The following is a 23,624-nucleotide window of genomic DNA, read 5'->3' on the forward strand; positions in this document are numbered from 1 at the left end:
TCTTGCTGCTCCAATCCTTTTTAAGCAGCATTGTCAAGACAGCCTTTTGCCAACAAAATCCTCCCGCCATGTTATTTGTAGCTCTCACTTCCCCTCCCTGCTGTAGAAACAAATAGCAACAACAAAACCTCATGTCGTCTACACTGTGTCTAACCTCTAGCCTGTTGGCCGCCAGCCCCTGAAGGTAGGGAGTTCGAGGACCACTTCCTCTTAGCCTCAGTCACCTGCAGGTCTGGCGACAGTGAGGTGCTGGCCACTGCTCTATTGTGATCTGTGCTCTCTTGGCCATGGGACCATGCTCTGTTGTTGTTCACTTTCTCTCACTTTTCTCACTGCAATCCACCAATCCTTCTGGGCCGGGATCCAACGCGCACCTTTCCTGAAGCCCTTCCCACGCCACCCAGCCAGATGTAACCGCTTCCTCCTGTGCATTCCTGGGGCTCCTTATATTTGCTAAATGTCATCCCTATCCCATCTTGTATTCTTAAAATGCACGGCTCATTCACCTCTTATTAAGTACAAACCCCCCATCGGCGGGGGCTTGGCCTGATAGCACTTGGCTTTTCCCAGCAAGACCAGCCCTGTGTTAGGGGAAATATTTGTTCAATAAAAGAGTGAATCAGAGCCAGCTGTAGGAAGGTTTCTGTTTTCCTGCTCCTCACCAAGACCTCAGAGAGAGCGAGGTGATGTGTTTAGGGGTGAGAGAGATGGGAGCAGGGAGCAAGTTACTGTATTTATAGGTGAGTCATGCTTTCCAAAGGAAATGAAAGATTTGCAGTTATTACTATTTTACGGAGCTTTATTTTCCCACTTACGGGCCAGCCCTCCAATTCTGCAATCTGAAAAATTACAAAAATCAAGTGCCACATGCGAGGCAGTCCCCATGGTCTTGGTGGCTAATTTTAGGTCGTTGTAACGTGGTTTCGGCTGGGCAGTGCTTCTCCAGCTCAGAGTTACTGCCATTTTTCTGACTCATGTTTGTTTCTCACGCTCACTCTCACTCTGGCCTCGGCCCATATTCTTTACCTCATTCCTGCTAGGCTGTTTCCCTATTTGACCAACCAAACTGGCATGCCTAACAGCTGGCCCACGGCCACTTCCCTAAAACATCTCCACGGATATGCACATTTTGTGGAACTTCATTGCTGGCCATCTGTGGCTGTGAGGGCCCATGGGCGCCAAAGCCTTGCATAAGGGTAGAGACAACAAGCAGCAGAGTGTGAGCTCCCACAGCTGGGATGGATGGGCAGAGGTAAGGAAGCTTCAGTCCGTGGGGCAGCATAGAGGAGTAGTTGCTTTGTTCTAACAAAAATGAAGACTAAGGCGCCAAATGCTGATTTAGGACTTCACCGAGGATAAAGAGTTCCAAATTCCAAACCACTTCAGCTCCCCACCGGGGCCCACCCAGTCACGTTCCTGCTGGTGACAGGTCTCTGCCCCTCCTCCCTTGCTCTTTGTATCTATAACTTTAAGGTCCAATTCAAGCACAGAGCTGGGAACCATGACATCATGGAAGTTTATTGACCATAGAAATGAGGTTAAGCTTTTTTGCATACTACATCCCCCACCCCCGCCACATTTCGCAGACTGTGTTTTGCACAAACGTGGAGCTGAACCAATACCTAGCCCTGTGGATACTGTGGAAAATGAACTGCATTTGGAAATAGGAGCCCTGAGTGTAAGTCCCAGTGCTGATTTTCCCCAGCCCTGTGACCTTGGGCATGTCATTTCCTCTGCTGAGGCTAGGCCTCCAGGGCTGGATGACCTCCACGTCACCTCCACCACTCACCCTCTCTCTTTCCATTTGCAGATTGACTGATACTGTCATCAGCTGGCTAACATCAATTCTCCCGAGTTAGCACAAATGCCACTAACTGGCATCCCGACCTTGTTCCTCTTTAATTGCCACAATTCATCCAGAGTCCAGTCATCTTTCTTACACAAGCCACATTGTGTCTCTCCTCCGCTGAAAACTTTCCCACAGACAAGCCCTCAGGTTCAAAGTCTGGACTCACTGATATGAATTGATGATCCAGATTTTCTCTGTCTTCCAGGTCAACCCTCTCCTCAGCAACTCCAGCCCTTTGCAGATGCTGTTCCCTCTGCCTAAAGGTCTTTTACACGTCTCTTTTGACTTACTCTTACTCATTCTTTGGGTCTCAGCTTAGACATCAATTTCCTTCGGAAGCTAGCTCAAAACATCCCTCCTGGGCACCCACAGCACCCTGCGCTTCCCCCCCATTCTGTCGTCCCTTTATTTGGGCACTTTCTTCTCTCTCAAACAGTCCCTAAAGGTGGCATGGTGACTTTTCCATCACTGTATCCTCACTCACTTAGCACAGTGCCCAGAGCTGATGAATAATTGAATGGACACAGGATGCATTCATACAGGACCCCCACCTCATTGCACCTCCTCTCTCCAACCCCCCAATTCCCTGCATGGTCTGATCACGTGTCCAGGCACTGACAAGCTAAGCCCTATTCACCACTGCTTCTCATCTTTATGTCCACCACAATTTTTCCCCAAAATACCAGGGGCTTTTGTGGGCTTTTACCTTCTTGGTCTCTGAAGATAAAAAGGCAACAGTCAGATGTGACAGTCGATGACCAACTTCCAAGTCCTTAGGTAGAAAAAGTTAACAGACTGGGTGCCTGGGTGGCTCAGTTGGTTAAGCATCTGCCTTCAGCTCAGGTCATGATCTCAGGGTCCTGGGATTGAGTCCCACGTTGGGCTCTCTGCTCATCGGGGAGTCTACTTTTCCCTTTGCCCATACCCCCACTCGTGCTTTCTCTCTCTCTTTCTCGCTCTCTGTCTCTCTCCCTCTCACAAAAATAAATAAATGAAATCTTTAAAAAAAGAAAAGAAAAGGTTAACAGACCAAAAAATGCTGCCTTATATACTAACTCCAAAAGTTACACTCCGTAAGGAAGACCAAATCAGATGGAAGTCCACACAAGAAACAAAAGTATGGAAATTCATATCCATAATCAGCCAGACACCACCTTGCTTCTGCTCCACATGTAACAATAGGAAAAAGATACCTTGATGTATACATGCTCTTACCCAACCCCAGCTTCCAGATATTCTATCTTTAAGGATTTATTCCTTTGGGTTAAGCCAGGTATGGCAAATTCATGGCACATATCCTGCCATTCTCTATGCTTATGCTCTTGGCAGATACTGCTAAAGGATGACAAAACCCTTTTCTGGTCGGGTCTCAGAATCCTTCTCAATACTATGCTCCAGACATCAACTGCCAGTAGGTTCCCAACTATCACCTACTCTCTAAAGTGTCCTTTGTGTAAAAACACAAAGGCCCCAGACTGGAGAACAGCATAGATGACTGGAATCTTGGGGTAGATTTACGGAGCAAATGCTTTCTTTCTTCCAGAGAGGAGAAGCAAGAAAGATTTGGGGCACTCGGGGAAGGAGAAGTGCAGAAGGGTGGGAGGTGCCTACATTGCAGGAGGAGGAGAAAAGGCAAGGGAAGAGCCATGAACAGAGTTCTGGGCACAAAGCTTATGGGCTCTGAAACAAAGGATGGTGAAATCCAATGAAACAAGCACTGAGAGAGCCCAAGTTTTTTGGATTGTGTTCTCTTTCTGGCTTCCATCTCTAGCAGAGCCCTATACTGAGTTAAACTTCCCCCAAATAGGGAGGGTTTGGGGGATGACCCAGATTGTCAGATGGGAACAGTTGATGTAAGTCTAGACTGGAGAAGGAACATCATGATTAGCTTCCACCTGCAGGTATTATGCTTGGCATACTCTTATCAGTAGAGCAAGAGAATGGCAGTGGATCAGAAGGTGACAGAATGGGGGTTTCCAATCATCGGGTGGAAGGCCAAGCTTTTTCCTTTGATTACAGACCACTGAGCGGCACTTCTGAGTATTGGTGTCACCAGGTGGTTGAATAATGAAATCTAGGCCAGCTACTTGAATTACCTCTCATGCCTCAAACGAGGCTGTTCTGCAAGCCCCCGGGCAATTACCCAAATGCCCTGTAGGAGTTCTAGTGCCAGATGTTGATGCAAATAAGCCCATAAAAATACAGGCAACAGGAATGGGCCAAACCTAGCATGCTCAACCAGTCAAATGCCTTTTTTAGATGGAATATATTTGGATGCGTCAGATCATTCAGCCATCTAAACATTTCATTTTTTTTATTTTTTAATTTTTTCCCATATTATTTTTTAATTTAAATTCAATTAATTAATACGATAGTGTATTATTAGTTTCAAAAGTAGGGTTCAGCGATTCATCAGTTGCACATAACACCCAATGCTCATTAAGTCATGTACCCTCCTTAATGTCTATCACTCAGTTAGCCCATCCCCCCTACCCTCGCCCCTCCAGCAACCCTCAGTTTGTTTTCTATGATTAAGAGTCTCTTATGGTTTTTCTCCCTCTCTGGTTTCATCTTGTTTTATTTTTCCCTCCCTTCTCCTATGATCCTCTGTTTTGTTTCTTACATTCCACATAGGCGTGAGATCATATGATAATTGTCTTTCTCTGATTGACTTATTTCGCTTAGCATAATACCCTCTAGTTCCACCCACCTTGTTGCAATTGGCAAGATTTCAGTCTTTTTGTTGGTGGAGTAATATTCCATTGTATATCTATACCACATCTTTATCCATTCATCTGTCGATGAATGGGCTCTTTCTATAGCTTGGCTATTTGGCCATTGCTGGTATAAACATTCAAATATTTTATTTGCAAGTGGAACCAATGATCAATATTTTCTAGGGGAAAGTAACAAGTGTAGCTTTGCAATGATGACTTATTCATGAGAGGGAGAGAAGAGCTCCTGACTTGCTGCCTGTGCATGCACACCTGTGTACCCTTGTGCATGTGATGCTTCCATGGCATCAACATCAAACAATACAAATCTCTGCTACCTAAAAATTTAGTGATGGTTAAATCCCTGTTAGCCCAAGATAAAGGAACTCCTAGAGTATCCCTCCTAGTCCTGAAGGAAAAAGTCTAAGTAGATTTTCTCTCCGCAATTCTTACCTGCTGATGTATGCAAGGCTAGCAAGAGCCAACAAGGTGAGACCTTTCTTCCTCTGTGGATAGCAATGCGGCCTGAGGATGACTTCAGCCAGTGTGAAGGGTAGTATGGATGTGTGCTGGAGGAGAGAAAATGGTAAATCATAATGTCAGGCTGCCCCAGCTGCCTGGCATGCCCCTAATTCTCTCTTTCCTCTCCAGTCTACATTCTTATGCAATTATTAGATGAAACTTCCCCTAACTTGGCTTAGATCATGCTCCTTAGATGCCCCAGGGCCTGCAGTGGCTCCCTGTTACCTTCCATGCTGGCCCAAACTCCTTTGTTTGGCCACCAAGTCTCTTGGTAATGTGCTACGCTCCTCTCTGCTCCTGCTAATTGTTCTCCTCTTCCCCCCCCCACACTTACACACCCACCCTTACACACACACTCCTCCCCTAAAACAAGGCTGTCTCCCTTCATCTCCCTTTGTACGCAGTAGGCTCACTCCCACCCTCACACTTTTGTTCATGCCTCAGTGCTCTGTGTGGAATGTCTTCTCTCCCTGTATTCGAATCATTCATGTTCTTCACAGCCAACACAATCTTCCACGGCGCTGTCCCTGCGTTTTCCTCTTGCTAATTTCTCTCGCTCAGTCCGACTGCATTTCTATCCTGTGCCATGTAGTCTAGCACTTATGATGTGTGTTTGGAAGATCTGGGGGTGGGGTGAGCAGAGAACACTGCTTACTGGGAACATCTAATAGTGTTAGTATTTTATAGTTTTTACATTTGCAGCTGTCCTTCTTCTTTCATCCTGGCCCCTCTTTTCCTCAGCTCTTGGCAGCCTCTTGCATCTCTAGCCTCCACCTGTGAACTGCATCCCGTTCCCATTCCTGAGCCCCCGGACAGCTGTGTCAGCACCTCATTTACCATAGTCGTTGGGGCTTAGAAATGTCACAGAGCCTGTGTCTCCGTGCTCCCATGCCCAGCTTTGTTGCTGGGGCCCTGGGTGCTAGCCCTGGGTGGCCTGTGCTGTCAGTCACATCAGTGTTGTGCTCAAAGGCATCCCCAGGGGACCACAGCTTCTCATTTGACCTGAGCTAGCTAGGGGATAGTCAGGAGATCAAGACCCTCAGATGACAAGAAATGTGGCCAGTTTTTATGGGGCAGGGGTGGAATGAGAAGGAACGAATCTTAATAGGGCATTGCTGGCCTGAGAGGGTCTCCTGAGGCCCCAACAGGGCGGCAAGTGGGTGGCACAAAGCAGTGAGGCTTCTTACAGGCCCCAGGTACCCACATTTTAGTAGCAGAGCTTAGAGGAACAGCATTGCAGACAAACCATGGCTTTTATAGACTTTGTCCAAGATTGGTCCCGAACACACCCATGTTGCATGGTATGGTACCAATGTACATGGTATGGTACCAATGTACATGGGTTGCATGTACAAGTGGCAAGACATGTAGGTCAGTTGGCACATCCTGCACCTTTCTGTGGTCTGATTTTAGGCTACAGTTTCGGTGTCTCTCCCTCTAATAAAGGGGCATAGTGGTTAAGGGCACACACTTTCAAATCTGAGCTTGGACTTGTTGCTGAATCTGTTTGAACTTCAGCTTCCCCTGTTATCAAATGCGGGATAGTCCCCATGTCATGGAGAGTACAGCTCTGAGGACTGAGATTAGAGTATGGAAAGGCCCCTTAGTCCTCGGCCCCTGAGAGCTGCCAGTGAGCATTAGTTGTGATTGTCACGATTATCACTGTGATTATGTCCTTCATCTCATCTGTGGACCTGGAGTGGGGTGAAGCAAGGTTCTAGGATGTCCACAGTGCCAGGTGCTCGGATGCGGGCAGGTAAGCAGCTGAAGCAGGGTCTCAGAGCCCCCGCGTGGCCGCCCCGTGGCTCCCTCCCCAGCCCACCGCTGCTGCCCACGTTCCCAGCCGCACTGCCTCAGAGCCCTGGCAATGCCCGGCGACGGACATCAATGCTCTTTTCACCCAGAGGCCACCTCGGGAGGCGAGTGATGGGGCTGCCTGCCCAGCACAGTCACCTGCCTCTCCACCTTGCCTTCACTCTGCTACAACCGGGAAGATCCAACTTCTATTAGAAGGCATTAACAGTCCCATTATCCTGGCCATTGATCTGACGGATTTTATTAACCCTGCCCATAGTCAGCAGCTTCAGATCTCTACATTAATGATCATTGGGAACAGAATTCCTGTGGAATAATGTAGTGTGTTCACATTAGGAGCAAATGAGTTCAGGGTGATTAATGCTTTTACAACAAATAACTCAGGAATGCATGACTAGTCACCTCTTCTAGAAGCCTGCCCTTTGCAAGTGACATTCATTTGGATTTCCAAATGAATTCTCCCTGATGACTTCTGGGAAGTTTACTTCAGTGATGTCATTAGTGACGGGCCATATACTGTGGCTTAATACCAGCTAAAAGGTCTTTAAAAGAACCACATTTTTTCGTCGGGGCTGGGGGTAGGAAGAAGACCACAGTCTGTGAACCTTCTAAACACCGGGCTAGTGTGAAGAGCCAAGCGTAACACATTAAACCTCTTGGTATTTCAAATGTGCTGGTATTTTACCTCATGTTCATATCAATTGTATAACTTTTGTCAAGCTGCACGTATTTTTTTTTTTAAAAAGGAAGAAAAATCAGTAAGAGAAAAATAAAATATGCTTTCTGCTTCCAAAAAATCTAATAATTAGGCTGGGATTGACACAAATTAGAATGCTGCCAAAAATTACTGAAAACAGTGACTCATTCTGTATTTCAATTAACAGTTTCTCAGTTTCCCTTATAAACAGTGAAGCTGACAAAAATTAATTATCTCAGAGGGGGTAAAATATTTCCTTCCAGAGTAAACAAAACATCACGGGCTGAAACAATAGTATGTGTGAACAGAGACGATGGAATCAAATTATCTTTCCCTGTCAATTAGCCATCATTTTGGGAGATTTTTCTTTAAATATCTCATTCCAGATGCATTGGTTAAAAGGATAGTGTTGCTCTTTTCCCATCCTTTTCTACTAAATCATGCCTTTTCCTCCTGTCCTTGGTGTAATGCCTACCTCCATCTGAATACCTTGGAGATGGAACTCTAAGCATGAAGAAGTGATTTAAGTATTAGTATAGTCGTGCACTTTCGATTCCCTGGTTGAAAAATAGCCTTGTGCATAAGCACTGAAATTTACCAGCCCGCAGAGCATTCTTACAAGGTCACTTGAGGGGTGACGTGAACCATAATGAGCACTTATTTTTACTCGCCTCATACTAGTAGGGACGTAGCTGTTAGAAACAGCCTCCCTGGTTTGAGGCTAAATGTACCATGGGATGCATTTTCCTGATTCTTGTGAAAGAGGCAAGCCGTAATCCCTGAGATAACCCATGGAGCCAACAGGTTTTCATCACTGTCATGAAGCCTCCAAAGACTAAATCCATAAGCTTAGGATGGTCACATTCTTATCTCTAAGATCCTCTGGGGGCCAAGAGCACTTAATTTCCTCCAGTGAAAGAAATTCAGGAGCCTCTACATCTTAAAAATCAGATAATAACATTTAAAAATATGATCTCTGTCTCTTTCCTCGATTTCGTTTCCTTGTCAGACTAGCCCTTGTGTTGGTTTGAGTTGACCAAGAGAAACGATCCAGCATCGGCCTTCTTGGACTGATCATGGAGAGGTTTTTCTCCTTGAGATGCTGTTTCTCATAAGGACCTTACACAATATCGTCCACTTTGTGTTCGGGTCTCAAACTTCGCTTCCCTCCCTCTGTTCAGGCAGTGCTTACATTTGAGAATCAATTCCTTACATTGATGTTTTCCAAACTGAGGTCCTTTTCCCCAAGTCTCTAAGACAATATTTTCGGTTTGTTTATGGTACTAATGGATAGATATTTTAAAATAAAATTTTATTACACTGGCAAAATCTCATTTCTGAGGACATGAAGGGTAATTTTTACTTACTATACCTGGAATATAACACTTTATGTGTTAAAAAAAAAAAAGAAAGAAAGAAAGCCTTTACGAAATCTCTTCAGGTGCAAACACATGGCCAAAACATCAATTAAAACTTAAATGTAAATACAACAACATAAAAAGGAGGCAAAACAAACCTTAATAGAATGCTATTATACTCAGGCTTGTTAATACACTGCTGGATCATGTTCCTTAAGCTTGAAAACTACATGTGGTAAAAACACACAGTAATAATTGTTTTGTAATTCCCAATAAGGCAATCTCTGATTTCGGTAACTACCATTCATTTGCCCGCTAAAACCTTGTATCTCATTCCTCACCACTGCAGTTTCTGCCTCTAAAACCCACAGGCTGGGACAATAGCGAAGGTCTTCCTGGGAATATTCTGTATCCAAAAGCAGAAACCATCTGTATTCTTTATGAACCCCTATGTTGTTACAGTTACATTTTTGCTTTAAGTCCATCTGATACACGGAAATCCAGAAATGTAGACATGGGTTATATTGGTTATACATCTGGGGACAACTTTTTTCTTTTTTTATAAATTTTTCCACCTACACTACCTGCAGGAGTCTTTTCAGCCTCAAATACCAGAGCTTAGAAGACACAGTGATTGGATTTGTAAAAATTCCCTTTTCCACTTTCTCGAAACTCTAGTGCACAGGCTAGGCACCACTATAATTAAAGAGTCAATGTTTAAATGTCTGGGGAGGGGGATTGGGAAGATAAACCACCCACAGAAAGACCCACAGGCTTCCCTTTGATCTTTACAGTCTACCTAGGCAGGCTGACACAGCCCAGCTTGGTAAAAATTCAGAAAACGTTAAGTTAAAAACCAATAGTCTTATTTACCATGGAAGAATAGTACTGTTTGCAATTTACTCTGAAATACACCAAAAATAAGATGAGCTGATGGATGGGTAGATGCACAGATTCGAGATAAAGCAAATTCAGTTAACTATGAAGAGTAGGATCTAAGTGGCAGATAACACAGGTGGTCACTGTAACATTCTTTTGACTCTACTTGGTTTGAAAATTTTCGTAATAAAAGGTTGGGAGAAATGTGAATAGTCTTTACTGACCTGGAAAGAGAAGTAAACGCTCCATTGGGCTGAGGAAGGAAAGCAGGGTGTTACTTATGAACTCGTACATGAATTGAACAGGTGGTTAAAGGCTAACTTTCTGGATCTTCTAAAGAGGGTTTCTAAGTGATTTCTTCCTTCCTACACTGTGGTCCTTTGGGTTAATACGTAGTTTGGACATCTCAAGGCAGTATTCTTCTAATAGGAAGCTAGTTGACTTTGACAGCATCCAGCCTGGTGAAGAAGTGGCCGTTTAGATTTGACCCAGTTAAGGGTGAGATAGAAGAAAGACCTGTGATCTTGGGACCCTACAATCCTGCTGTAATCAACTGACTCATTCCTTCATGTCTTATATCCAAACTTGATTCACTTTTCCCTTCTAATTCTTCCCACAGCTGCCCAGCCTTTTATTCTCCCCAGCATCACCTCCCTAGCTTTTTCCTATCTTGTACATACTCAACATGGCAATTACACCAACCTTCTGAAAACAAGTTTCACGTTGCTACTCCTGCTCAGAAACTTTCGGTGGCTCCCTGTTGCCTCGGTCCACTGTCTACCCTCTTTTCCTAATCTCATCTCTCCCTCTGATTTTCCACAGTGTCTCAATGGGCTCCCCATCCTTTGACTCAAACCAGTCTCCTCCTCATCCTGGTGTTTCATTCTGTTCCCCTCCCTAGAATTCCTCCTTTTTCCATTTACTGAGCTCTTTAATTCTTCTCTCCCAACCAGCCACACACACACCTTTGAGATGCCTCACAACCAAGAGCACACACGTTAACGTGAGAAGGTATAAAAGAAAATCAGTCACAAGGTATAATACTGAAATGCAAATATGCCAACCAGAGGTTTGCTGGGCTGCTGTGATCGAGATTCAAACAGCAATAGGTTTCCGGACAGCCAAAGTAAAAAGAGAGAGATGGAATGAACAGTCCCCTTTTTTTGTTTGTTTGTCTTTGTTTAGGGGAAATCAAGTTTTTCCACTAGTAGGTGGTGTCACCGAAGCACAACAGTTCAGAGATCTAGGTTCCATAAACTGATAAAATCTGAAGGCAAAATAATAAAACACAATCTCTAGAAGGGGATTCTGCCAGTAAGGAGGTAATATTGTATAATTATGTAGGCTTCCGATGATCAGAATAGTAAATGGACTCCAGAAATACCATTTTCCCCCGTTGGGTGTTTTTGTTCCCATTGAGTCAGACAACAGTCAGTATTTTAGTCTCTGTTTAGAGCCTGGAGTGGAGGTATTATACACTGTTGATGACACAGAGATCTAAGTGCTCAGAGGAATTCAGTCAGTGGTAACATTGACAGCCCCTTCCTGCAAACAAGAAGCCTCCCCAAAGAAACCACCCGCTTCTGGGAGCTGAGTGCCCAGCCCTTCCTGCAGCCTGTGGGGCCCACGTCACGTCCACCCCACACCCACGTCACATGCTGCCTTTGCACGAGATGCTCCTCCTCCTGTCCTTCTCACAGCTCTTTGGGGCTGCACTTGACTCTCCAGGGCTCAGCTACATTCAGTTTTAGTTTTTATGCTGTCAATTTAATTTTTATGCAGTCAATTTTTTTCTCCTCTTCTCACCAGATTATAAACTCTGAGGACAAAGCTCTCATCTCCTGCTTTTTCAGGACTCCTCCTCTGCTTAATAAACACATTTTGCCCAATTTTCTGTATTTGAACTTACATATTACACAGCAGAATTAAGTCCTGAATACAGCCTGCAGAGCCCCTGATGATCGGGTCACCTTGCCCATTTTATTTCTTTGCCCTGCTGCTCCTACCTACAGCCTTGACCCCACTCTCACCCCCTAATTACTCCTCCCCCACTCACAGGTCCCTCCCTCACCACTGATACATCACACACTTGTCCCTCCCCTCTGTCGGCCTCCTCCACCTCCTCCACGCCTTACAGGGCTCGGTGTAGATAGTCCTGCCTCCAGGGAGCATTTGCAGCCATCCTGAAACGTCCAGTAGGTACCCTTCCCTGGTACAGTTGGCCCTCCCAGTGCTCATGCGCATCATAGCATCACATGATTGCATTCACCTGATACGGGCCAAACAGGTTGGAACCAACTGGAGGCTCGGGGCTATCCCCATTTCATCTCCAACTGCCCAACACAGTACTTGACCTACTCTGGTCACTTACTATTTCTGGCATTAATGAATGAATCAGTGAAACAAGGGAGTGGGGCAGAAGAGGAAGGGACAGTATCCTGTCTACCCCGGGAGGACAGTCTGGCGTTCTGGTATGAGAAGACAGCTGCAGCGGCCGCATTCAACTGACACCGTTAGCCACGTGCCAGGCTGTGTCCATGGTCACAGGTCACATCAGTGCCTCTTCAGGCTGATCACCTATTGATGGTGCCCCAAAGGCTGAAAGTGGGTGTTGTGGGTCACAGGGAAACCAGTGAGCAATTTGACTACCGGGAACAAGCTCAGGGTGTCAACGTCATGGCAACTCCATTGGAGACTCAATTAAGGGGTGTCACCATCCAGGGGCCGGCAGCCCTGCAGGAAGTCAAAACCTATGTAACCAGCAGAGGCTGTGCTTTGTTCACCTTGGGATCTGCTGGCCATGACTCTCCGCTTGGAGATCGGGCCAGGTGGAAACCCCCCAGGTTTTGTTCGTTATTTTCTCTGTATCTCCTCCTCTGTATCAGTGTGTAATCCACCCTTCCTCCCTGCTTCTGTGCCTGGCTTCAGATAGCACACATGGAGACTTGTTTTTAAGACATAGACAGATGGGCAGCTCTCTAGAAAGCTGCTCCAAGTTGGAGGGAGGAGACTGTTCTTTTCAAGAAAGAGAAAGTTTCAGAAGCACAAGAATCTGCTCTTGCTTTTAGAGCCACGCTGTCTCAGGGCACCGCTGCCTCCCCTCAGATATCACATCACGGTGGCAGTAAAGGACACAGTGTGTAGGCAGCTGGTCTCCCTGGGAGACAAGAGCAATGCAGGAAAGCACCCTGTGAGCACAGGCGCCAGGGCAGAGTTCCAAACTCCCCACATGACTGATCCCATGATGGACGGGTTTCCACAATTTCTCCTTCCTGACTCTGGCTCTCCCTTGCTGACCCATCAGGGTATTCCTAAAGGGACTCACCAGCTGTTCTGCAAGAGCCGCAGTTGCTGGCTGATGACTTTCCCGAGCACAAGCAGTTGGTTGATTTAGGGGTAGTCTGTAGGTGGGCGAGGAGGGATGCATGAGCTCACTGAAGGGGGGTCTTACCCATAGAGGAGGCAGTGGCCAGGAGGGCATTGTAGGATGGTTAGCTGCATCCTTGGCTTCTACTCCCTAGATGCCAGGATATGCCTAGATACCACCCCCCCCTCCGTTGTGACAATCAAAACTGTCTCCACATATTGCCAACTGTCCCCTGGTGAGCAAAATTAATCCCTGTTGAGAATGCCTGATTTAAGTAATTAGCAAAGGAAGAACATCTTACAGAGGTAGTTGTCAAAGAGCAGTTAGAAAGTCTCGAGGTGGGACACCTGGGTGCTTCAGTCGTTTAAGCCTCTGCCTTCAGCTCAGGTCATGATCCTAGGGTCCTGGGATTGAGCCCCACGTTGGGCTCCCTGCTCAGCGGGGAGCCTGCTTCTCCCTCTCCCTCTGCCTCCCACTCTGCCCTACTTGTGCTCTCTACCTCTCTGTCAAATAAATAAATAAAATCTTAAAAAAAAAAGAAAGTCTGGAGGTAAGGTAAAGAAGGAAAGAAGAATTTTTGATAAATATGGTCAAATGTGTCAAGTGTTGAGAAGGTATCAAGGCATGAGTGTCCCCCCTCCCCAACCTGGTTTTAGAGACAAGAAGGCTGCAATGAGCAACCAGGAGCTTGTTTCTTGTGTTCCCAAATTGCTTGTTCTTCCTTCCGGGTTGACTCCCATATTCCTTGTCCAGTTCCCTGTACCTTTGGGTTTTAGCCTTTTATTCATGGTAATCTTGGGCTTGGACCTCGGAGTCCCTGGGCACTGGGGAAGGGCTAACATGGGGATGTCTCTGTGGCTGCCACTGCCATCGGTTCCACAAACCCTAAGGCTGGGTAGAAATTAAAACAACTTTCTAAGTGCAAAATTTGGGAACCTACATTCAGGACAACTTGATGACAGTATGCTTGCTCAGAGCCCCCTACACCCCTGGGAATGCAAGCCTGGGGCACTGAGACAATCCTCCCACAGCCAAGAAATTTGCTTCACTTCCTTATCATGGTTTTCTTAGGAAAAACAAAACAAAATTTCTCAAAAGGTCACAAAATTCCTTCTCACCACTGAATAGTAAAATGTGGCTTTTATGAGCTCCTAGATGTGTTTTGAGAGAGATGCCCAAAACACACAAGCTTTTATTACTAACTAGTTCATACTAGGAGAACTCTCTGGAATAACCCTCTGAAATAATCCTGCGCTTTTTGGTTTCCACACTCAGAAAAAAAAAAAAAAACCACAAAGGTTTTTGTTTTGTTTTGTTTAGCCTTTAAATCTGAATTTTTACTGGTAAAATCTGTTCTTATTAAGGGAAGTGAAATGCTAAACGCTCCCTTGCCTTTATGAGGTTTTTGTTTTGTTTTGTTTTGTTTTATTCTGCCCTCAACATAAGAAGACTCTTGATTACTATTGAGATGTTCAAATGTTAGGTTCCATGGTGGTCACCAAAGAACTTGTTCTATTTCTATTCACTTTTCACATACATATACTAATGCACCCCAATAGTATAGCCTCTTTGCTCATCAGCAGAAACCCAGGGTTGGATCTTTTATCAACCAAGCAAGCCTGGCAATAAAGAGGCTGGGGAATTGACCTTTCACACATTTTCACAGAGATGGAAAGAGGCTGTTTTTTCAATGGATTCTCCTTGTTTTTTCTTCGACCTCCTCTCTTTCATCTGGTTAACTCCAACGTGGTCATGTCTTCATTCTTCTTAGTTTCAGCCTCTGCCAATCTTCTTCCCTGATTCAATGGCTATTTTGAACTCCCTTTGGCTACATGAATACTCAGTTACCTAATTAACATCTGCTGATGGTGGTAACAGAGGAAGATATAAGCCTGAAAAGCCTGCCAGAGAACATCCACCTCCCAGCCACAGTCCCCAACAGAAAAAAACAGTATTTTTCCTTTAATAAAAGATAGTAATTACCATGACTCTGTGCATCTCTTTGAACATACATCAGTCAGTAGTATATCATGTGTCAGATAGAACAACCAAAATCCGCATAGATATTTCAAGACATCAGTAATCCCTCTAGAATTCTCCTCGCTTAGAACTTTCTGAACAAAAGAACACCTCACAGTTTCAAAGCATTTAGTGTCAGCCACAGACTCTAAAGGCAGGCCTCCTAAAGCTTCCTCTCTGCCTCCAACACCCCCTTCACCCCAGCACATCCCACTCTGCCCCTGAGGAGGAATTGTGGGGCCAGTCAAGGGCACAAGGAAGCTACCAGAGTAAGAGGTGAAGAGTTCATTCATTCCTCCATGCAACAATCTTTAATAAGGGCCTACCTCATGTTAGGTGCTGTGAGAGGTGCTAGGATTAAGGGGTAAATATGGGTGCATGGGTGGCTCGGTTGGTTAAGCGTCTGACTCTTGATTTCAACTCAGGTCATGATCTCAGGGTGGTGAGATTCTCTCTCTCCCTCTCCCTATGCCTTTCCCTTCTCTTAAAAAAAAAAAAGTAAACATATGTGGTCCCTGCCCTTGTAGATCTTAGAGTCTAATCAGCAAGATTTTCCATAAACAAGTAAAAAACCACATAGATACCAATCATATTATATGTTATGAAGGAAACAAACAGGAATCTGCACCAGAAGAAAAGTGGGGGGGGGGGCGTACTTTAATTAGGGTAGACAGGGAAGGCCATCCTGAAGAGGTCATTTCTGAGCTGGGGCCTAAATGATAAGAGTGAGCCATGAAAGAGCAGAAGGACAACATTTCTGATAAAGGGGACAGAGCATGTGCAAAGGTCCTGGTGTAGGAAAGAGCTTCATAAGGGTGGCAGGCTCAGAGCAGAGGCCAGGTTCATCAGACACGGTAGGCCACAGGAGGGAGTTCGGGTATCATTCTAAGTGTAACAGAAAATCACTGAAGAGTATTAGGAGGGAATACTCAGTTTCAATCCATTCTGCTATTAGATGGAGAAGGTTGAGCATGGAAGCAGGAAGACCAGTTTGGAGGTGGTGAGTGCTTTAGATGAGAAGAGACTGTGGACACCAGGGTGTTGGCAGTGTGGAGCTAGAAAGTGAACAGATTTGCTAAACATTTTGGAGGCAGAATGGACAGGATTAGCTAATGGATTGGATGTGAGGGTGGTGGGATGGTGGGAGGGGCAAGGTCAATGCTGGTTTCTGTCTTGACCAATTGGCAAGATGGTGGCTCCATTTTCTGAGAAAGAGGAGCCCTGGCCAGATTTCGCAGTGAGTATAACATGTCCACTTCAGGACCTGTTGACCTAAAGGTGTCTGGGACACACCTATAATGTCTGTAACAGGCGTGTAAGGTAGGCAGTTAGAGATGCGAGTCAGGAACTCAAAGGAGGGCTGGGCTGCAGACTGGGCACCGGGATGTGTATGAATGTTCCTAGGGAGAGAGGCCTGGCAGAGAGGATGACCCCGGGGCAAACCTGGAAGCACACCATCATTTAGAGGGCAGGCAGAGGTCACAGCAGAGACCAAGGCAGGAAGAAACCTAGTCAGTGTGGGATCAACCGAGCCAAAAAAGTAGAGTTTCAAGAAGGAAGAAGTCTATTATGCCAAATGCTGCTGAGAAGTGAGTAAGTTGGGGGCAAAAGGAGGAGCCCCGGCTTTGGCCATGTGGAGATAGTTGGTGACCAGAATAAGAGGAATGAGCAGAGTAAAGCATAGATGATACTTATTATGGGTCTGTTCCATTCAGAGAGGCTTCCCTGCTTCTTTTTCATGTGGCTTGTCTGCCCAGAAGGAAACTCCTAATTAGCCAACCCCACCATCACCCCCCAAAATCCTGATAAGAATCAGGGCAGGGCTCAAGAAACTGGCAGAGAGAAGGGATGTCTTTCATCTTCCCCTAGAGTGGTCAGTTGGAAGACATGAAGCCAGAGAATAGGTCTCAGAAAAGTGGCCAAATAGCAGGCTGCCATCTTGCTTCAGCAAGGCCCTAAGCTAAGGGGACAAGATGGACCACTCTGACTTACAATAATAGAAGGGATTAGGAAACTGGGGGGTGGGGGTGGGGAAGAAGCAGCACCTATGTTGGCCAAGTCTTCATCTTGGGGCATTCACATCTAGCAGAGGCTCAGGGGAGAGCTGGGAGTTTGGTTTCTGGTTAAACCTCTCAGTGGGGCATATCCCAGTTTGCAAACAGGACTTGCATTTCACCCCTCCCCTGGTGAGGTAGCCCAGGTGGTTCTGTAGATCTGCGCAGAACTCCCACATTGATGTTAACGGGAAAGCAAATCAAGCAATCCTGAGAACATAAAAACCCGACCCCGAACATTACTTATATAAAAACTAAACAGCATGCGCCAGAATATAAAGAAACACACACTTGTGCTTAATTGTCACATTGCCCAGCATAGAAGGCAGGCAATTTGGTCACCTCGAGTGATCACTTTATGATCAAGAGCCTTTCCTTAATTGCCAGAAATGTCTAAGGGCCTCCCCTCCAGGGACACCTGCCAGGATTAGAAAGGAGAACACTCCACCAAATTCATCTACAATCACAATTTAGTATTATTAAAGAGCAGCCTGCGGAATAAGCCTTGGGGACCAGGGCTCTTGTCCCTGATAAAGGGATGAACAAAAATGGATTGCTGAATTGTTCATTCTTCTTCTTTGCTTATGCACTTTGGAAACTTTGCTTTTTCCCTTCAAATGTATCCTGACCTTCCCATGTTGCCACTCCTTCCTCCGTGTCTGACTACATTATTAGCTGGAATAGTTCAATTAGGGGTTAGTTGCATAATTTAGAAATCTGTGACTTGGAGAGCAGTAGAAATGCTTGCGGGGCGTGGGGGGAGATAACTTAATCCTGCACAAAGGCCATAAAGCACACCTACATTCGTGGGACTCCATCCCACAGGGAGTCCTGTGCTCATGCTTTTCTCTATGCTTCGGAACAGCCCCTGACCATGGATTCAAATTCTTATCGGGGTAGTTTTATTTTTCCTCTTCAGCGTTTCTGCTCCTACTGATGCGGAAGTCATACACTCCATTTCCGTGTGGCTATTTTAGACATTATAACGTGCTCATTTAACTTGGTAGCGTATAATAGAAGTCATTCTCTCTAGCCACACCCCCCGCAATCCAGTGCAGCCTTAGAATGCCTTCATTCCAACCATCCTCCTCCCAATTTACATTCTATTTTCATCCAGCATTTTAACTCATTCTTTTTTTAAATCACCATAAGTTGAACAAATTGCTTGCCATTTGCTTTTGGTATCTCCGACCCCCCTTCTGAGATCATTTTCCTTCCTCCTGGAGCATTCCCGTTAGCCTTTCCCATTTACTGAGGGTCTGTCGGTGATAAAGTCTGTTTCCCCCCCGCATCTGAAAATGTCTTTATCTTGCCTCTGTTTCAGAAGATACTTTCAGGGAGTAAATAGGCTGGCAGGTTTTTTTCTTCAAGGCTTGAAGCTGTTACTTCACTGTCTCCCAGCTTCTCTGTTGCTAATGAGAAAGGAGCTATCAGTTTAACAGTAGTTACTATTTGGGAAATCCATCTTGTTAATCTGGCTGCTTCTGGTGTCTTCATGTGTAAGGTGTCCACAGTCACACGGTGGCTAGATGTCTGCCCTTCATCCTGCGTGGGGATTTTTGCTATTTCTTGAATCTGAGGGTTAATTTTTCAAAAATTCTAGGAAATAATATGACTCTGTCATCAAGGATGCCCTCCTCCTTCGAATATTGTACCTCCCTCTCTTTGTCAGCTCCTCTTTGGTTTTATTTTAGCTTTGGGGACTTTCCATTACTTTCTTGTCAGAAGTCAGACATTTAAACATCTTTTCAAAAATATTTCATGCAACATTTTAGGTGTCTTATAATATTTGTTTCGGGCTACTGTTGCATTCTACAGCCAGAAACAGAAGTCACTCAAGACCTTGTTTCCTTTGGATGGATAACTTGCTCACATGAAGGGTGTGGGCATGATTCAGAAGAAAGTGGGGATTTTAGGGGCATGTATCAGTCAGGACCTCAGCAGGAACACAGAAGTCCATTGAGGGAGTGCAACGAGAAAGGTCTTAGAGGCACAGGGAACTGTTGGAAAGGGTAGGGCAGTAAGAGGGAAAATCCTGCGAGAAGGGGTGATTTAAGGGAGCTGGCCAACAGGCTGTGGCTACTGTCATTAAGTCTCTGGGAGCTGCTACCCTTGATGCCAGATGCTTGGAGTGTGAAGTGTGTGATTCCTGGGTGCTTGTCCTCTGCAGCCACAGCTAACCTCGGGTCTGTTTTCCCCACACAGCTGTTTTCAGCTGCCGCTAGAGAATAATAGCTTCTTCTCTTGCACCACTTGTGAGAGTGCCCTTTATTGCCTGACTCTCACTGGGAACCACATGGAGAAAGGTATTCTAGGAGCTGTGTGTAGTTCTGGGCTTTATACCTTTGCTACTCAGGGGAGGATGGAGAAGGAGTAATGGTGATTCCAAGTAGACAATGATTTGGCACTTGGGTCCTTATGTATCACTGAAAGCTTCATGTTGCACATATATTATTTTCTTTGTTCCTAATAACATCACTGAGAAGAACAGGAAACATATACCTATTTTTTATTTTTTAAGGAGAATCAGAGAAAAGGATGAAACAGAACAGAACAGTCTTTTTTTTTTTAAGATTTATTTATTTGAGAGAGAGAGAGCAAGTGTGTGCATGCAAGCACAGGGGAAAGGAGCAGAGGGAGAGGGAGAAAGAGTCTCAAGCAGATTCTGAATTGTGCACAGAGCCAGACGCAGGGCTCGATCTCATGACCCTGAGATCATGACCTGAGCCAAAACCAAGAGTCGGATGCTCAACCAACTGTGCTACCGGGTACCCCCTAAACACACTTATTTTAAGGAACCCAATACCCAGAGAGGTTTATCAACTTTCCCAGAATCACACAGTAAGACAATGGCAGAAATGGGACCAAAATTGAGGCTTTCTGGTACTTAAAGGCAATTCTCTTCATGAAATCAAAATTTAACTTGTAGGAGACATCGGAGATCAATCATCTTTGCAACTTAGACACAGAGCGAAGAAATTTTGCTTCCATTCACCCTAATCTGACCTTTAAGGATCAAGCTCCAGCACCCTTTTTCCTAATAATTTATCCCTTTCAACTCTTCAGCCCAAGAAGCAACTTAACGGATGTGAAGATAGCAAATGCTTCACCAGACAGTCTATTTTCTAATGACCTGCACTTGAAGATGTCTCAGATTATCTGCGCCATGCTCCAGAAGTCACCACCTCAAAAAATCCCACGGACATTAAGTCCCATTCTCCCTGGAGAGGTAACTCATACTCCAGTTGTCAAATATCATTTGACAAATATTTCTTAAGAACCTTTTGTGTAAGGCTTACAATTTCTGTGATCATCATAATATTTTAATACTACTAACTCTGACATTATCAGGTTAGCAAAGTATTTTAAAATATGTCAGTAAAAGTATGCATATTAATTAAAATGTTCCCACATATAAGCTTTATACTAACCTCCCAGGGCTGATGGGAGACAAAAGACTTTTATTAAATACTATTTGATAGGTTAAGTATTTTAGTATCTCTGCCAATCATTGCTATAAATGCATATTGAATAAAAATGAATAAAAGAATATTTATTGTCAAGCTTGAAATGGGTGAAAAAGGGAACTGTCACTGTATTATTGTCTGTTCGAGTCAGATGTCCTCAGACAATAGCGAAAAACAGCATTTTCAAGTAATGGCCACACCCTCTTGCCACTTACTAACATCATGTTTTCATTCTGTTTTTAAACATTCATAATTAGACGGCTGATTCTCTGAGCGGAGAGATGGGGTGCGGGCCAACATGCCTGTAGATTTTTATGTTAAAGGAGGGTCTTTTTAATGGCATCCAGGGTGTTTTCAGCTATTTTAGTTGCTCAAGGACAGTAAGTATGTTCATGACAAGAAAGGCAGGACCAAATGTGCAAAAAGCCACAAGTGAGAGAAGACACCGTCTCTCTCCAATCGTACAAAAAGTAGAGTGTCCATAGAGTACACAAACTCTTAGATAATTGGCAAAAAATGTATACTTTCACAATGGGAATATATGAAAAAATTTCACAGAAGCATGAATGAAAGCTTTAAGAAGTCCAAGTTCTACCCACATTTTGATAACTCTAGCTCCCCACACAAGTATGTGTCTTACAGCCCAGCCCTCACTCCCAGATTTAATCAAGGCAGTCTTACGTGGATTGAAATCAGTGGAATAAGAAGCTGCTGTTTTTTGATCTTCTCCATCATGACAAGTGAGAAAGGCATTTGTGATAAGTAAGAAAAACAATCTGATTAAAGGGAAAGTACATTCAACTAATCACAGAGCTGACCTCACAAGTCAGAGGTTGTAAAAGTCAGAGAGCCCCAAACTGCATCTGGTCGGCACATATATTGTTTACCTTAGCAGTGGCCCCAAAACTGTGAGCCAGTACTTTTAAATGTGAAGGTTTCACATTTTGTAAAATGCAGATTTCCAACTTGGGTCTGTTCTTTCTTTCTTTCTTTCTTTCTTTCTTTCTTTCTTTCTTTCTTTCTTTTTTTTTTTTTTTATGACAGCTACCCGCTTTGGACCATATAAGATGCCTCCCTACTGTTTCTATAGCACTGACGGGATTTTTCTCTCTTCTCACTGTTCCTCTGCTTCAAGAACTGCTCTGTTTTCAAAGATGAGAAAATTAAAGTGAAATCTAGTGAAGTCTAGAATCTCTGTGAGGTTTCTTCTGTGTGCTTGCCTCCCTCAGTCTCCTTACCCTCCCAGCCCCTTGATATCCACATTTGTGACCTTGTAACTTTATTGGCCCAATGGCACCACATCAGTATACCATGCAGGGCCAGATTCAGAAAACCAAAGGTAAGAGTAGAATATCCATGCAACTGTGAACTCAGCCTCAGACTGGCATCCGTGCCAATCAAACCATTTACTCAGGCCTAGAGTCATGTCTCTTATCTGCCCCTTGGTTTTTATTTAGAAAGAAATTACAACAACCACAATAATGACCAAAAGCAATTTTTAAAAAATGCTATCCCTCAAGAATGTCTTATTTTTTTTTTATATTTTATTTATTTATTTGAGAGAGAATGAGATAGAGAGCACGAGAGGGAAGAGGGTCAGAGGGTCAGAGGGTCAGAGGGAGAAGCAGACTCCCTGCCGAGCAGGGAGCCTGACGTGGGACTCGATCCCGGGACTCCAGGATCACGACCTGAGCCGAAGGCAGTCGCTTAACCAACTGAGCCACCCAGGCGCCCAAGAATGTCTTATTTTTAATCCTGATGTACTCATAGAAGGGCCCATGAAGATATGCGATGGCTGGTAATTGTAGGACCAGAGACCTTTCGGGGACTTGGAGAGTCTCCCAGTGTGAGGATCAGTGTTGCGACACCACGGTATAGGGCAATTGAGTAATAAATGATCCATGTGGCACATCTAGTAATTTTAAGACTTTCCTGGTCGGGACTGAAAATGAAACCACCAAGGTTGCTTGATGGCAGGCTCTAGAACTGCACGTATGTGGGTGCCCGATTATAGATAGGCCCACCGTTCAAGTTTAGAAGGGCCATTGGGTCTGCTGGGTGCTAAGCAGAATACAAAGAGCCCACAGCAACAGAAAAAGGAAAGAAAGCCCACATTTGCTAAACTCTTGTGCTTCACACAGTGCTGGGCACATGACATTTTATCACAACCACACCAAGTTGTCTCCCTAAAAGTAGGCTCTGGCCAGGAGCACCTGGATGGCTCAGTTGGTGAGGCGTCCGACTCTTGATTTTGGCTCAGGCCCTGATCTCAGGGTTGTGGGATCGAGCCCCTGGTCAGGCTCTGTGCTCAACAGTGAGTCTGCTTGAGATTCTCTCTCTCTCACCCTGGGAACCTCCCCCCAAAAGTCTTCCCCATCTATGCAAATTCACCCAGTTTCTTATGCTAAATATCAGGGGAGTGATCTTGGATTTTTTCCTTTGCCTTACCTTTTAATCCATCGGCAAGTTTGTAAATTCTACCTCCAAAACGCTCCTGCAGTCCCTCCATTTCTGCCCATCTCCACACCTGCCTCCCTGGCCCAAATACCAGGACTCCCACCCGATGCCTTCAATGGTGTTCTAATTGGTCTTGCCACCTGCACAATGTTCTGTAGATGACAGCCAGAGTGGGCCTCTCCTGATACAAAGCACGTCATGTCACACCCCAGGAACAACCCTGCAAAGTCTTCCTGTGGCAAGAAAAACAGGATGCACAATCCCCAGCCTGGCCTCCACGGGACTGCAAGCTCCCACAACCCTACCAGCCACTCTCCCGCCTAGCTGGCATGTCTCCCTTGCTCTCCCTTCCTTCAGGGCCCCGAGTTTCTTCCCACCCCGAGGGCTTCACACGTGAGCTGACCTCTGCCTGAACTCCTTTTTGCC

General features: G+C 45.1%; 1 protein-coding gene and 1 long non-coding RNA gene across 7 annotated transcripts in view; one reads left to right on the top strand and one right to left on the bottom strand.

Moving 5' to 3' along the window:
- Window positions 1–23,624, top strand: part of LOC114212580 (uncharacterized) — a 54,444-nt gene that overhangs the window by 17,351 nt on the left and 13,469 nt on the right. For 3 of the 6 annotated variants that reach the window (XR_003610010.2, XR_003610008.2, XR_003610012.2), the window contains exon 6: window positions 20,341–20,503. This is a non-coding gene — a long non-coding RNA (uncharacterized LOC114212580). Of the gene's footprint in view, window positions 1–1,810; window positions 15,190–20,203; window positions 20,504–23,624 lie in introns of those variants that run through there. The other 3 variants (XR_003610009.2, XR_015768378.1, XR_003610011.2) reach the window with 3 other exon arrangements.
- Window positions 1–23,624, bottom strand: part of ADTRP (androgen dependent TFPI regulating protein) — a 58,627-nt gene that overhangs the window by 13,312 nt on the left and 21,691 nt on the right. The window contains exon 4 of the mRNA XM_028107503.2: window positions 5,017–5,132. Coding sequence (XP_027963304.2) covers window positions 5,017–5,132 — 116 coding nt within the window. The remainder of the gene's footprint in view (window positions 1–5,016; window positions 5,133–23,624) is intronic.

The sequence above is a fragment of the Eumetopias jubatus genome, unplaced genomic scaffold, assembly GCF_037043125.1.
Source record: "Eumetopias jubatus isolate StellerSeaLion01/CBP00866 unplaced genomic scaffold, mEumJub1_p1.0 scaffold_6, whole genome shotgun sequence".
Lineage (NCBI taxonomy): Eukaryota > Metazoa > Chordata > Mammalia > Carnivora > Otariidae > Eumetopias > Eumetopias jubatus.